The sequence below is a fragment of the Prosopis cineraria genome, unplaced genomic scaffold, assembly GCF_029017545.1.
Source record: "Prosopis cineraria cultivar Desert tree isolate PC_DT_omini unplaced genomic scaffold, ASM2901754v1 PC1781, whole genome shotgun sequence".
Taxonomy (NCBI): domain Eukaryota; kingdom Viridiplantae; phylum Streptophyta; class Magnoliopsida; order Fabales; family Fabaceae; genus Prosopis; species Prosopis cineraria.
The window spans coordinates 1-13557 of record NW_026557106.1 but is presented as its reverse complement, the minus strand read 5'-3'; the positions used below and the strand labels follow the sequence as shown (position 1 = coordinate 13557).

General features: G+C 30.0%; 1 protein-coding gene across 1 annotated transcript; it reads left to right on the top strand.

Annotated features, from left to right (window-relative positions):
- Positions 1–8965: 8965 nt before the first annotated feature.
- LOC129300870 (probable xyloglucan galactosyltransferase GT12) lies at positions 8966–10425 on the top strand. The gene is given in 5 exon segments (XM_054939471.1): positions 8966–9988; positions 9991–10102; positions 10105–10167; positions 10170–10328; positions 10331–10425. Coding segments are annotated over 5 exon segments (1452 nt in total).
- Positions 10426–13557: the final 3132 nt, after the last annotated feature.

Here is a 13557-nt window from a genome sequence, read left to right as displayed (position 1 = left end):
CCAGCACACCTACTAGCAGTTGGTGAGCCCATAACTTTATTTTTTTAAATGATTTAAAATTTATAATTAATATATCATATATACATATATATTAAATTATCCCTGTAAATCATACTAGTCTCACACAATAAACTGTATTTTTTCCAACACCTATCTAAATTTAAATGGTCTTTTATGCATTCTTAAAAAACTGCAGTGTTACAAAAAAAATGTAGAATCCAAACCTTTTTTTTTCACTTGGATGTTTCACTAGAAGTAAGCTTGAATATTAAAATAGATGTGAAATTGATAAAAAAAATTAGAATTAAAAATATTTTTGGTATCACAAAAAATTTAGATGTGGTTTTGATATTATTTATATTTGTTTTTACAGATTAAGAATTAAATAGAAAAATGAAGCTAAAATATCAAAAAAAATTTCTAGATTTTACTATTAATCATCTTCTTGTCTAAGTATATTATCCTTTTACTGAAAAAAATTTAAATATAAACTCATATTATTTTTTCAATGAATTATTATTTGTGATTTCGATTAATAGATCTTATGAGAGTAACAAATAATATATATTCAAAATATTTTCATAAAAACTAATAAATCATCAATTTACAAATTATAACAAAAATTTTATTTGTAAATTGTAAGAAATATTTACATTATCTTTTAAATGTAAAGAACATGTTTAAGAGTCATAAATTATATATTTAAGAAATATCATTATTATTGTAAATTTACAAGAAAACATATTGCAATTAAAAAAATAAATTAATTTTTTTAAAAAAATAAGTTCACTCACGAGCCAACTCATTTTAATCTATTAATCTTTCAGGTTGGACTAGCCCAACTCATTTTAAAAAATGAACCAATTCTTTCAATCTAATCCATTAAAATTGGTCGGTTAAACAGGCTAGCTTGTAAACTCAACTTATTTTCTTGACTCTAGGCTTGATGAAAATAGAAATATCAAAATTGTCACTTGATATCTTGTATGCAAGTGGATTGATGCATTTTATTAGTTTCCTTATAAACATTGTCAAATGTAACCTAATCTCTCATAATGAGATCTCATATTTTCTTGATAATTACAGAAAGACGGTGGCTTTCATAGTAGTTGCCATCAATAAGTGATAGAACCTCAATAAAATTAGAGTAAACGTTAATTTTGGATAATTCACATTTCGGCAAATATCAAGGCCTTCCAAAATTCTCATGAGCTTAGCAATTGTGTTGGGGTAATATCCAAGATATTTGAAAAGTGTCTTAATTCAATTACTCTTATCATCTCTAATGATTTCTCCACAAGCAACAAGCCCATTAACACTAACAAAATTATCAATATCAAGTCTAACCTATTCTGGTTTAAGATGACTCTACTTAATTTCATATCTCTATCTCTTCTGCTCAAATGATTGGTCTTAGATTAAAACCTTATGCTGTTGATTATCTATTAAGCACAAGAGGAGGCAATGTCGCTTTTTGGAATATCATCTTCAAAGTACATTTTTTTGCATATAGTTTTCCATATATTCCAACGTGCTTGTGCAAGAAGTCTTTGCCAAGATAATTTTCTTATTCTCAAACTACCTGCTTTGTTTTTAGCATTTCAATTTATAAAAATGGTACAGCTGAATACTTTTTGATAGAAAAGGAATGAGAGTGTGAATTGGCTTAAAAAGTATGTTTATTATGGCTAAAATTTTCAATGGAATCATACCTTTGCGCTTGTTTGGTATGCAGGATTTAATCATGGAAAGCAATGATTTATTTTTTTTTAAAAGACTGGATTGACCTTAATTAAAAACATAAAAAAAAAAAAAACCACATGACTAAAACACACAAACCTTCTGCAACCTCCAACTTCTTCACAAAAACGCTCAGCCGCATCAAGGAAGCTTCAATCAAGAAATTTTTAACTACCAGATTTTTTTACTTTTGCTATTCAAAAACACAAAAGGCAGGATATTGTTATACAGGAATGGAACACAAAAATAAAGAAGAACAAGTAGCACTCAGGCGAAGAAGAAGAATTATTAAATGAATAAGCAACAACAAAACAGGACTTGCATGGGTGAATCAACAATGGCGAAACAGCTTAGTTCATAAAGAAATGGGAAGAATGACCAGGAACTCACTAGCGTTAAAGCTCTCGTTACATAACGGACTCACACCGAAAAACAGCTCCACTCACCATCTTGATCTGTGCAAGTCGTGAAAACAGGGTGGGCAATGGACTTAGACAACCAATAGTATTTTTTTTCAACAACAAAAATTAAAGTGACTGGAAAGACATATCAACAGGGATTCAATTAGGGCGCATGAATTGTATTTTTTTTTAATAAAGAAGAACAATAACAACAGTGATTGATGGACAGATATAATCACTCAAGAGATATCCTGGACAAGAAATTTAGAATTTTCCCCCTTTTTAAGAAAGAAGAAGACAAAAGTATAGGAATTATAGAGAAATCAAAGTAGACATGCAAGCAGAGCACGGCAGATTGTCTTTTTTCTTGGAAAAAAAATTCTTTTGAAAACAACAACAACAATTAACGGGACTCTAGAGGTCAAAGAGGCAGGAAGAATGCACGTACAACATAGGGCGCACGAAGTGTCAAAGAACAAGTATATCAAATATGATAGACAAGACAAAGAATGGCAAGGAACTCACCTACGATGAAGCTATCGTGCTAATGGATGAGAACAGAAGACAAGATTGCATGGAAACTAAAACGGAATCATATAGATGACAACATTGCAGAGACTTATCACCGGTGAAGGTGGAATCACAACGACGACTTCAAACTTGCAAAGAAGAGAAGACAAGTGTTGATTGACAATGATAGTTATTTATAATTTAGGTTATTTATAGTTTAGGTATATTGATTTAATTTTTAAATTCATAATATAATATGAAAGTTACATGATCAACTTTTTCTTATTTCTAAATATTCTCACCCTTTGTTATTTTATTTATTACCATAACTTCTCAACTAATTTACAATTTTAATTTTTAATTTTAAAAATCTTAAAAAATTTCAAGCATAATAACTTGCAACACCTCAATCCGGTTTGTGAAATTAATTTTACTTCTTAATTATAATTTAATTGTGAAATATGGAAACCATACTCACAGAACACCACATAGGAATTTCAAGCACAATAACATCTTGCTTACTTCTCAACTATTTGCGAAACATGGTGAAGTTAGTCTAACTAGTATATGGCTTGTGCTATGTAGTGGTATCAAATGAATCAAAAAAAAATATATATAGAAATAAATTATGTAACATTTTTCATAACTTATGAGCATTGTAATTTATTTGAAAAATATAAAGAAATAAACATGTAAATATTGGCTTTTGTGTGAAGAAGAAATTAAAATTTATCATATGTGCATAGGATGGAATGATAAATTATGAAGAGTTTGTAACAGTGATGGAAACGGGAGATCCAAAAGCTATGTCCTGCAGGAAGAGGTGTGAGTCATGTTTGATATCTATCATGTATAATTTTTTCATAAGCTTATGGTTTGGGGATAATAAGTTAACCATACAATAAACAACCAAAAAAAAAGTTAACCATACAATAAGATAATTTATTATTTAGTGATTCATATTTTTTGAATTAACTATAAAAATTAGTAATTTGATTTCACATAAAGAATTTCATTTTTTGCTCTAATTCTATTTAAGTATAAGGGTTTACTTGTTTTGTCAAAAAAACATATTGAAATTTTACCCATTATTAGCTAAGCATAAATTAAAATTTTAAAATTGATACCAACGATTGTATCAAAAATTTGATATCATTTTGTCATTTTTAAAGACTATGATTTGTATGCTTTCATTAATTTAAATTAGATTTGAATTAAGAGCTGAATTCTTTTGATTTGTAGCATTAAGTTGTTGTTTTAGGGACAACAACTTTAATTCTTAGTAAAAGAGAAGCCAAGGTGGCACTAAGCTTTTTAAAGGATTGAGGATGAACATGCCAAAAAAAAAAAAAATCCAATAGAGCATGCGATAGGATTTACCTTCTTGGAATTTTAATTTCACACTTGGGGTTCCATCACTCACTTTGATCTAGTTAGAAGATCATTGACACAAGCTATCTTTTAAAAATGTTCTTGCAAGGTTGTATACATAACAGAGAAGGATTTATATTAATAGAGGATTTAGACTATGCCAAGTACTAAAAAGAGGACAATTTTAAGTTATATGATTCACTAGAATTATATAATGAGAAATAATAAAAATGAGATGGAATACATTATTGAGTAAATTTCATAGTGACTAATCATCACAACATGTCATGATAACAACTACCATATTTCAAGTAGATTCAATAAAGGAGGAAAAAATAAAATTCTTACTTTTCAGGCCTTAAACTTTTAAGAGAGTTTAGTTAAAGAGAGGTTGAATACCTATGAAATTGGCAAAACTTGTAACATTCATTAATTGAGACAAGGTGATATTAGGTAAACCGAGTGGCGATTTTCTTCCATTGAGAAGGACAATTCCAAAGCAATGCACAATTCTTTTTACATTGAGTCCAAAGTGGTAGAATAAATACAAAATTAACAATAATGAATGGAACAAAAAGTATATAAAAAAGAATTTTTCAAACAAATTATATACACGTTGTTAGCGAAGTGTTGTTAGAGACCTATTATAACCAAACAAAGTTCAAAAATTAGACCATGTTTCAACAACAAAAAAGAGCGAGAGAGAGAGAGAGAGAGCAAAGATTGTGTTAATTTTAAGAGAGATGAATGAGGCTAAGAATATAATGGAGATTGAGAGGGGGGGAGATGAATTAACTGAGAGTGAAATGAATGAAAAATCTCATCAAGAAAGATGAGGCGCCACTCATGGCTTGTGGACTTCAAAACTTAACTTTGATGGTGGTTGATAGCATCTTGATGTCGAATGAGGATGAAATTCAAAAAGTTCATGTGCACTTACATATGTAATGAAAGAATCTGTGCTTGAAGCTGGAGGGAGAGCTAAATGTCACAATATTAGATCTTGAATGAAGTTATAATAAGATGAAAGTTATGGGGATAAAAAATAATTTATGATTAATCATTAAATCTCGGATTCATGTAATTAGTTAAATATATTTTAGGAAATTTGTCAATGTTCAATTTTATAAATTTTAAATTAGTTTAGAATCTCATAAGTATTAAATTACTTTGTATTGCTTGTGATGATTTGGAAAAAATAGTTAGACTGAAAAGATAATTAAGCTTGAATTAGTAGAGAAATTTTTGAGAATAGATTGTGAAAGTTGAGGGATTGAAGGCATTTTATTAATTTTTAAGTTGAGGGAAGTTATGATATGATAATAAATGGGATTATGGGATTACGGGAGAGAAGCTTCAAGAATAAATTGAAAAAAAATTAACATAATAGGAGAGAAAATAAGGGAGAAGAGGTTATCTTGACAGTTAGAGATATCATGCTTATTATTTTTAAAAAATATTTTAAAAATTAATGTTGATGTTGATAGGTTAGAATTGCAACATTACAAAATTTGCTTACTTGTCAAGCTATAGATGATACTCATGGTTCTATTTTTATGGAATTTGTTCATTTTTAGAGAAATACTTAAGCAGATCGGCTGCATCACATTATTTGTGGCCTGTCTAATTAAAATGCTTCAAGTAATAAAAAAATCTTGTATGATATTTTTAAATTAATTTTATTTTTATAACAGAATGCACATTTAATTTCTTGCTTTTTCTCTCTCTACCATCATTAATATCAAAATTAATTTATATTTAATGCAATCTAAATGTTATGTTTTTATTGAACAGACCAAAAATGACGTGATGCATTTGATCTTCCTAAATATTCTCTAATTTTTAGGTTGAGGGAAGTTGCCTTTTATTAATGTTTAAGTTGAGGGAAGTTATTATATAATAATAGATGGGATCATGGGAGGAAAAATTTAGGAATAAAGTGAAAAAAGGACTAGGATAACAAGGGATAAAATAAGGGGTGATAGAAAGTTATCTTAATAGTCAGAGACATCATGCTTATTATTTTTAAAACATTTTAAAAATCAATGTTGACATGGATAGGTTAGAATTGTAGCATTACAAAATTTGCTTGTGTTAATATGTAGATGATACTTGCAATTCTACTTATATATATATATATATATATATTTGTGCCTTAATAACTTCTCCTTGCCAAGGAATGGAGTAAATAATTGTCATTTATATCTCTGAATGCACAAATTCATGAATAAAGGTAATAGGCAGTAGCAAGCATTTGTCTACTTTTTAACAAGGATGAGCAAAACTGAATAGAAACTAAAAATCAAATCTAATCAAATCAAATTTTTATTATTTCATTCGGCTTTTCAGTTTGATTTGATCTTTTATTAAAAAAATATTTCAATTGATCGGTTTAATTTGATTAGTTAGATTTAAAATTGAATATACCAAACTAACTAAATTATCATATATATATATATATATATATAAATTATATTTAATTAATTAATTGCTTTATTTTATTTTATTCTTTTTAATTTTGTACTTAAATTTTTGGCACTGAACTAGCCGATGCTTACCCTTGTTTTTTAAGATGTCTATGCATATTTGGAAAGGAAGTCCATGTTATTTAGAATCCAAAAGGGGAAAAGCAAGGAACAAATCATAGAAGAAGATATAATATTCAATTAGTGGGTCACTTCCAACAAATAACATGCTAAAAGGAATCTGATTTATGATTTAGAATTTTGTTGCCCTAAATATTTAGTTTCAAATGTGATTAGAAACTAATGCATGTGTTCGAGCTTCTCAAATATTTGGACTTAGATTCTTCTATTTTTATTCTTCTTTGAAAGAATGCAAGCTAGTGAAGTCCTTTATCCTATAAATGCTATATATATAGGTCAATACAAGACATGCTTACAATGCTCCAAGATAGTTTCACCCATAACTTGGACACCTCACACATTTACTCTATGAAGTTTTTGTGTTATCATTTGAGTTTCTTATCTTGCATTGTCATTGTTGTTGTTAATTCCAAATACTTACAATAAATTCCAAGTTAGAGGTTGCTATGGCCAAATCTCACTTCTCTCTCTTTTTATGCTAATGCATGATTAATAATGTTTTTCAACTTAGATATTCAATGGCCAAAAGACAATAAATAAGAGCATGTGGTTCTAGTTCTCTACTTTCAAAATTAATGATGATGATTAGTCTTTATGCTTGATCCATTTTAGTAATATTATTTGATTATTTTTTAAATTAGAATCACAAAATGTGTGTGTGAGAGTAAAAAACTATTACCCTGGCATTACAAGACAACAACAACACTTTATATTACATGCCAGAGTTGTCTCAAGCAAGAAATGTAAATTCAAATACGAATTTAACTTAATTTTTAGGTCCATATTCTCTTGTATATTGTTTTTTTTTTATTTCCCACAATTGTTTTTTTTTTATCTTCTAACATTGTTACAAGTGATTACAAAAAATTTCAAATGATCGTTTACATTGTTTAGTACATCAATCTCTAATTATCTTCCGTTGTTCAACTTACATGTGAAGTCATATAGATTTCTATTTATAATATACTTTATTTTTATTCTTTCATTTTGAAAATTTATAACCCATAATTTAATAACTCCCTAATTTTCTGATCCTTCTTTAGAAGCAATCGATTATTTAGAGTATTCTACTATTTCTATATCTAATTACCTATCTATATATACATGGAATACACATATATTCATACATGCATGTATATTATCAAATTAACTATTATTATTTTATATACATTTTGTTAATTAATTTATATGCATCGGGTACATACTAGTTTTTTTTTTAAATAAATAAATAAATAACAGGTTAGCCCGTCAACTTGTTCTTAAAAATGGGATAATTTTGTTAGCCAAGACTGCCACACAACGTCGCTCTTTTTTTCTTTTTTCTTTTTCTTCTTTGTTTTTTTTTTTTAAAACGTCGTTGGCCCACCGATAGGACTGAATTTTCCGTCCCCTGCAAGTCGAAGTTGCCTATTTTTTGGACAGAGAAAAAAAACAAAAAAAAAATTACCCTGTTTAATAAGATTAGCCCCAGTCATGAGATTAAAAACGAATTTATTCCACGCACAATCAATTCATTAAAAAGAAAATCAGATATATTAAATGAGGATCATTATCATTAAATGCAATGAAATCATGTAATATGTCAGATCACGTTTCTTACTACTGCTGCTACTGTAAATGTCAGCATACTCAATGACTCACTAATGATACAACACATATTCATTTATTTTTAATTACTCACCAGATTCTATGAAACTTATGGTTATTCTTCCTTTGTCGTTAGGTTTCCCTCGGAAGTCTCAACCAATAAGAAGATCAATTCCTATAACAAAATCTCTCTTTCTTGCTTTCTCTCTCTAGCCGTATCAGATATTGAAGACGATGCACAAGTTTTTTCATCAACTGAGGTTTGTTTTTCTCCTCCTTTTTTATAGTATCTGAAAACAAATAATATACTTATTTTACAAGGTCTGACGCTTTCCAGTAACTTACGAACATATTCGCCATATACGTAAATATCCGGAAAATCAGTAATCATTAAACGCAATAAAAATGTATCTCCATTCTTACTGTCAAATGTCAACGTAAATAGCTTATTGATGACACAACATAAATTCCTTACTGTGTTCACTCGCCACATTCATTGAATAGTGCGCGTTTATAACAGCATTATGGTTATTCCTTCTTTGTCTTTAATGGCTTCCCCCCTTGCATTTTCCTTTTCAACCAATAAGACAAGGTCAATTCCTATACTCCCAGAACACAATCTCTGTTTCTAGCTTTCTCTCTCAAGCCATATCTAACAATGAAGAATATGATGGACAAGTTCTTTGATCACCTGAGGTTTGTGTTTCTCACCTCCTTTGTACTATGTTTCTCGTTGTTCTTTTGGATTACATGGCTGTTCTTCATGGTCAGAGTGGGATCACTTTTTTGCTCATATCCAACCAAGCCCATGAGCCTAATCACCCCGTCACTTCTATAAGTAATTCTGATCAAACCATGAATTTCCCAGGAAAAGACACTACTTCTTCTGATAAATCTGTTTCTGTCTCTGTCTCTGATTCGCAAACAAATACTATCATAGAAAATGAAAACCCCATACATATTCAAAAACAACATAGGGATCCTTGTTCGGGCAAATATATCTATATGTATGATCTTCCTAGTAGGTTTAATGTGGACTTGCTCAAAAGATGTCACACACTCTTGAAATGGATGGACATGTGTCCTTACATGATCAATTTAGGTCTTGGACCTAAGATCACGCTAACAGAGAGATCAAAAGCAAAAGTTTTGCTGCTGAAGAATCGTTGGTATGCCACTAACCAGTTCTCACTAGAAGTCATTTTTCATAACAAGATGAAGCATTATAGATGCCTAACCAAGAATTCCTCGCTGGCTTCTGCTGTATTTGTGCCTTACTATGCTGGCCTTGATGTGGGCCAATATCTATGGGATTCAACTGTTTCAGAAAGAGATGCTTCTCCTATAGAACTCTCAAAGTGGCTTTCAAGAAGGCCTGAATGGAGGCGAATGTGGGGCAGAGACCATTTCCTTGTTGGAGGAAGAATTGGCTGGGATTTCAGAAGAAGAACAGAGGACGATTCTGATTGGGGAACAAAGCTTATGTTTCTTCCACAATTTTCCAATATGACTTTTTTGCCTATAGAATCTGGTTCATATCCTAATGATTTTCCCATTCCTTACCCAACTTACTTTCACCCTTTGAAGGACCGTGAGGTTTTGAAGTGGCAGAAGAGAATGAGGAGGGTGAGAAGACCCTACCTGCTTTCATTTGTAGGTGCTCCCAGACCAAATTCAACACAGCTTATCAGAGAAGAGCTCATCAAACAGTGTCTTTCATCTTCAAAAACCTGCAAGTATCTTGGTTGCTATGATGGTGACAGCAACAATGTGAAGACCCTATGAGTATTATTAAGGTGTTTCAAAGTTCACATTTTTGCTTGCAGCCTCCTGGAGATTCATTTACAAGAAGATCAACTTTTGACTCTATTTTAGCAGGGTGTATTCCGTGTTCTTTGATACAGAATCAGCTTATGATCAATATTTATGGCATTTGCCTAAGGATGGGTCTACATCTCTGTGTTTATACCAGAAGAAGAGGTGATAGGGAAAAGAGTGAAGATCAGTGACATTTTGTTGAGAGTTTCAAAGGGTAAAATGATGGCCATGAGAGAAGAGGTTATAAAGCTTATTCCCAGAATCATATATGGCGATCCGAGATCCAGATTTGAGACTGTGAGGATGCATTTGACATTACAATAAAGGGAATTCTAACGAGAATTGAGAATTTGGAAGGGAAAAAAGAAGATTTTTTATGCCAACTTGAGTGAGATTTCAGTTTCTCATAATCTCACTCTAATCATCTGGCATATTTGATTTTTTTTTTTTAATGAATGAATTTGACCTTTCTGCACCGTCCATTTTATCTATTCCTGTTCATTGATATATTATCATTTTACTCTCTCTCTTTCTCCCTATATATATATATATATATATTTTATATATTTTGAGATTAGTTTTTGTAAACTGGTATATTTTTATTCATCAATTTTCTTTTTCTTTTTCTTTCCAGCAACATTGCTTGCTTGATGATCAAGTCACTGAAATTCTAAAATCTTTAAGTGATATAAAAAATAATTGTGACATAAATCGAATGAGCATGTGCTTGTAGATACAATTTGTTTTTTTTGTTTTTGTTTTGCCAGAAGAAGTACCCGTATACATTTAAACTTTGAGACATTTTAAACTGTAGGTAATAAAGATAGATGGATGTTGATGAAGTTTTATAATTCATACCTTTATAATATAAAATAAATAAACATTTGTAATTGATTTAAATATTATTTTTCACAAACTTTTGGTCTTGAAAATTAAAATACATTATGAATGAGATTCAGGAGTCTATACTTTGTAAAGATTGCCCTGATTTGGTATCTACATCTATATTTACATTTAATACTTTATGTAAAATATAAGTTACCAGACACACAATTCTTGGGCAATGACAATTGATTTAAGCACAGGAGTCAGTTTTCTTGAGCAAGCCAAAGCTAAAACCCCAACAACAGATCTTTTCAATCCTAAACTAATGAATTCTCCCACGAATTCACAGTGAGAGATGAAGTTAGAAGATATACGCCAAGTGATTTTGATGCAGAGCGATCCTCCAATCAAATGAACCTTTCACTTTGAAGTCTTCATGATCGGGACAAAATCTTATAATCCCCTCCAACTGATAGGAGACGCTTCAGATCCATTGCTATGATAGCACTTTGTGTTATAGATGCAGGGGCTAAGAACGCGATGCATATCATGTGTTTTCTGATGAATTCACATTTCCCGAAGGATTAGCATTTTTACTGAACTAGTCCTTGCATTTGTCCTGTAATGTGAAAGTGGTTCGTTGGAAACTCAATTGCTGCTAATCGTGCAAAACAGGAGAAATCACATGCTGTATGAAACCATGGCGTGAGATCAGAGTAAGTACCTGTGATGTGAGAGAAATAAAATGAGGAGAATGATAATAAAGTACTCCCCAAGTATGTAAATAACACATAGATGCTATGAAATATAATAGTTATTTTCTAGTTTTCAGTGAGTTGGTTGACATTTTATTTTTTGTGAGATGATATATTTACCTTAGATGACCGTTTAGCAGCAAAGGAACCAGAAGGATGGCATTGATTGCAACCACTGTGGCTATGTTGCCGCACTTCCTCGTCATTCGTTGGCACATTTTTTGGGCCGAAACAATCCATACCTAACTTCCTCCGCCATCAATGGCAACTTTAGCATTGCAAACCCTCAATAAACCAATCCCTTCGGAACTCGTGGCTCTCTCTCTCTCACACCTTCCAAACTCCCTCTATCCTCATACTTCTTTGTCTGTGTGTGACCATGCAGGACCCTGCCCGCTCAGTCCCTTGTGGTGGTTGGAACTTTGTACTAAGATTTTTCTCAAATTGTTAAACTTAATCATGGTGGTTGGAGCCCAAACAAAAGATAATTACGAACAAAACTCATTCATGGTCTTAAGATTCAATAAAAATTGTATGTGAATAGATTTTCAAGCCTTCATTTTACTGCCAGAAATCATGCCACATGACAGGTGTTTATTGCGTAAACTTAAATTTAGTGGATGTGAAAAATTCTATCACAATAAACTCTAATCATGCCTTCATACGAGAACCAAAGACCAATTCCAGATAAGATCACAAGGATCGACAATTAAAAACAGAGAAGTAGGAGCCAATATTCAATTTGGAGCAAGGAGAAGACAAAGGATGCAGACAATGAGAAAGGAAAAGGAAGGATCTAAGAATTTTTTAAGAAAATTATTTCCAAGGATAACATATTAAAATTGATTTGAACAAATTCCTAGAGACTAAAAAATAATTATCACCTTTTAGGATACTTGATTGTCATTTGGGTATTTCAACGATATTTTTCTATTATTTTCCCTTAAAAAATAAGAAAAAAAATATAAGATGCTATTAATTATAAAGAAAATGATAACAAAATTCTTTAAATTATATAAATGACAGTCTGATTCTTTAAAATATCATAATTTTAAAAAAAGCATCTTAAAACTTTTTTATCAATAAATTTTAAATCAAAAAAATTATTTACCTTATTGACAGAAAGGTTTATAAAATTTTATTGATATTACAATATTTTGAGAGATTAAATTATATTTATATAATTCAAAATAATTTTGTTATATTTTTCTTAATTATAATTAAGAAAGTCTTGATTTTGAGTATCATAATAATATGAGGCGGGCATATTTGCATTAGAAGTGTTTACAGGACAGGATTGGGACATCTCGTCCCAAAAAAAATTAAGATTGAATTTTGGTCTTGTATCTTGTCTATCCCAAAAGTCGTCTCGTCTCGTTAGGAGTCGGGAAGGAATCAAGATAAGATTGAGGCATCCCACCGTCTCGATAAATCGGATATATAAGGAGAAAGATCTAGATAATAATGTTCATTAAAATTTTAAATCATATAATTTATTAGTTTAAAAATCAAAACAATACAAGTACATAAATTACAACAAATTAAAGTCAATTATTAAATTACATTAGTCACAACTACATATTATAATAGCAAACAAGTGATCTTTATCAAGTAGCAAATAACAGGCAAGTCAAACACAATATCAAATTATTGTTCTTCTACTTTAGTGAAGATGTACTAAGCTAATTCCTCTTCTAAAAATAAAACAAGAAATACGTTATAAATGAAAATTATTAAATAGATAGATATAAGAATAAATTATATTAATATAATTAATATATTATAAAAAAAGATATCACCGTGTTTACTCAATGTTATTAAAATTATTAATATAAAAAATTTAATTTTAAATAAGAATTACAAGTAGTCCAAATTAGAATTGCTATAATTATATAAGTATAAATTATATTAATATAATGTAATATATTTAAAATAAAAATTACG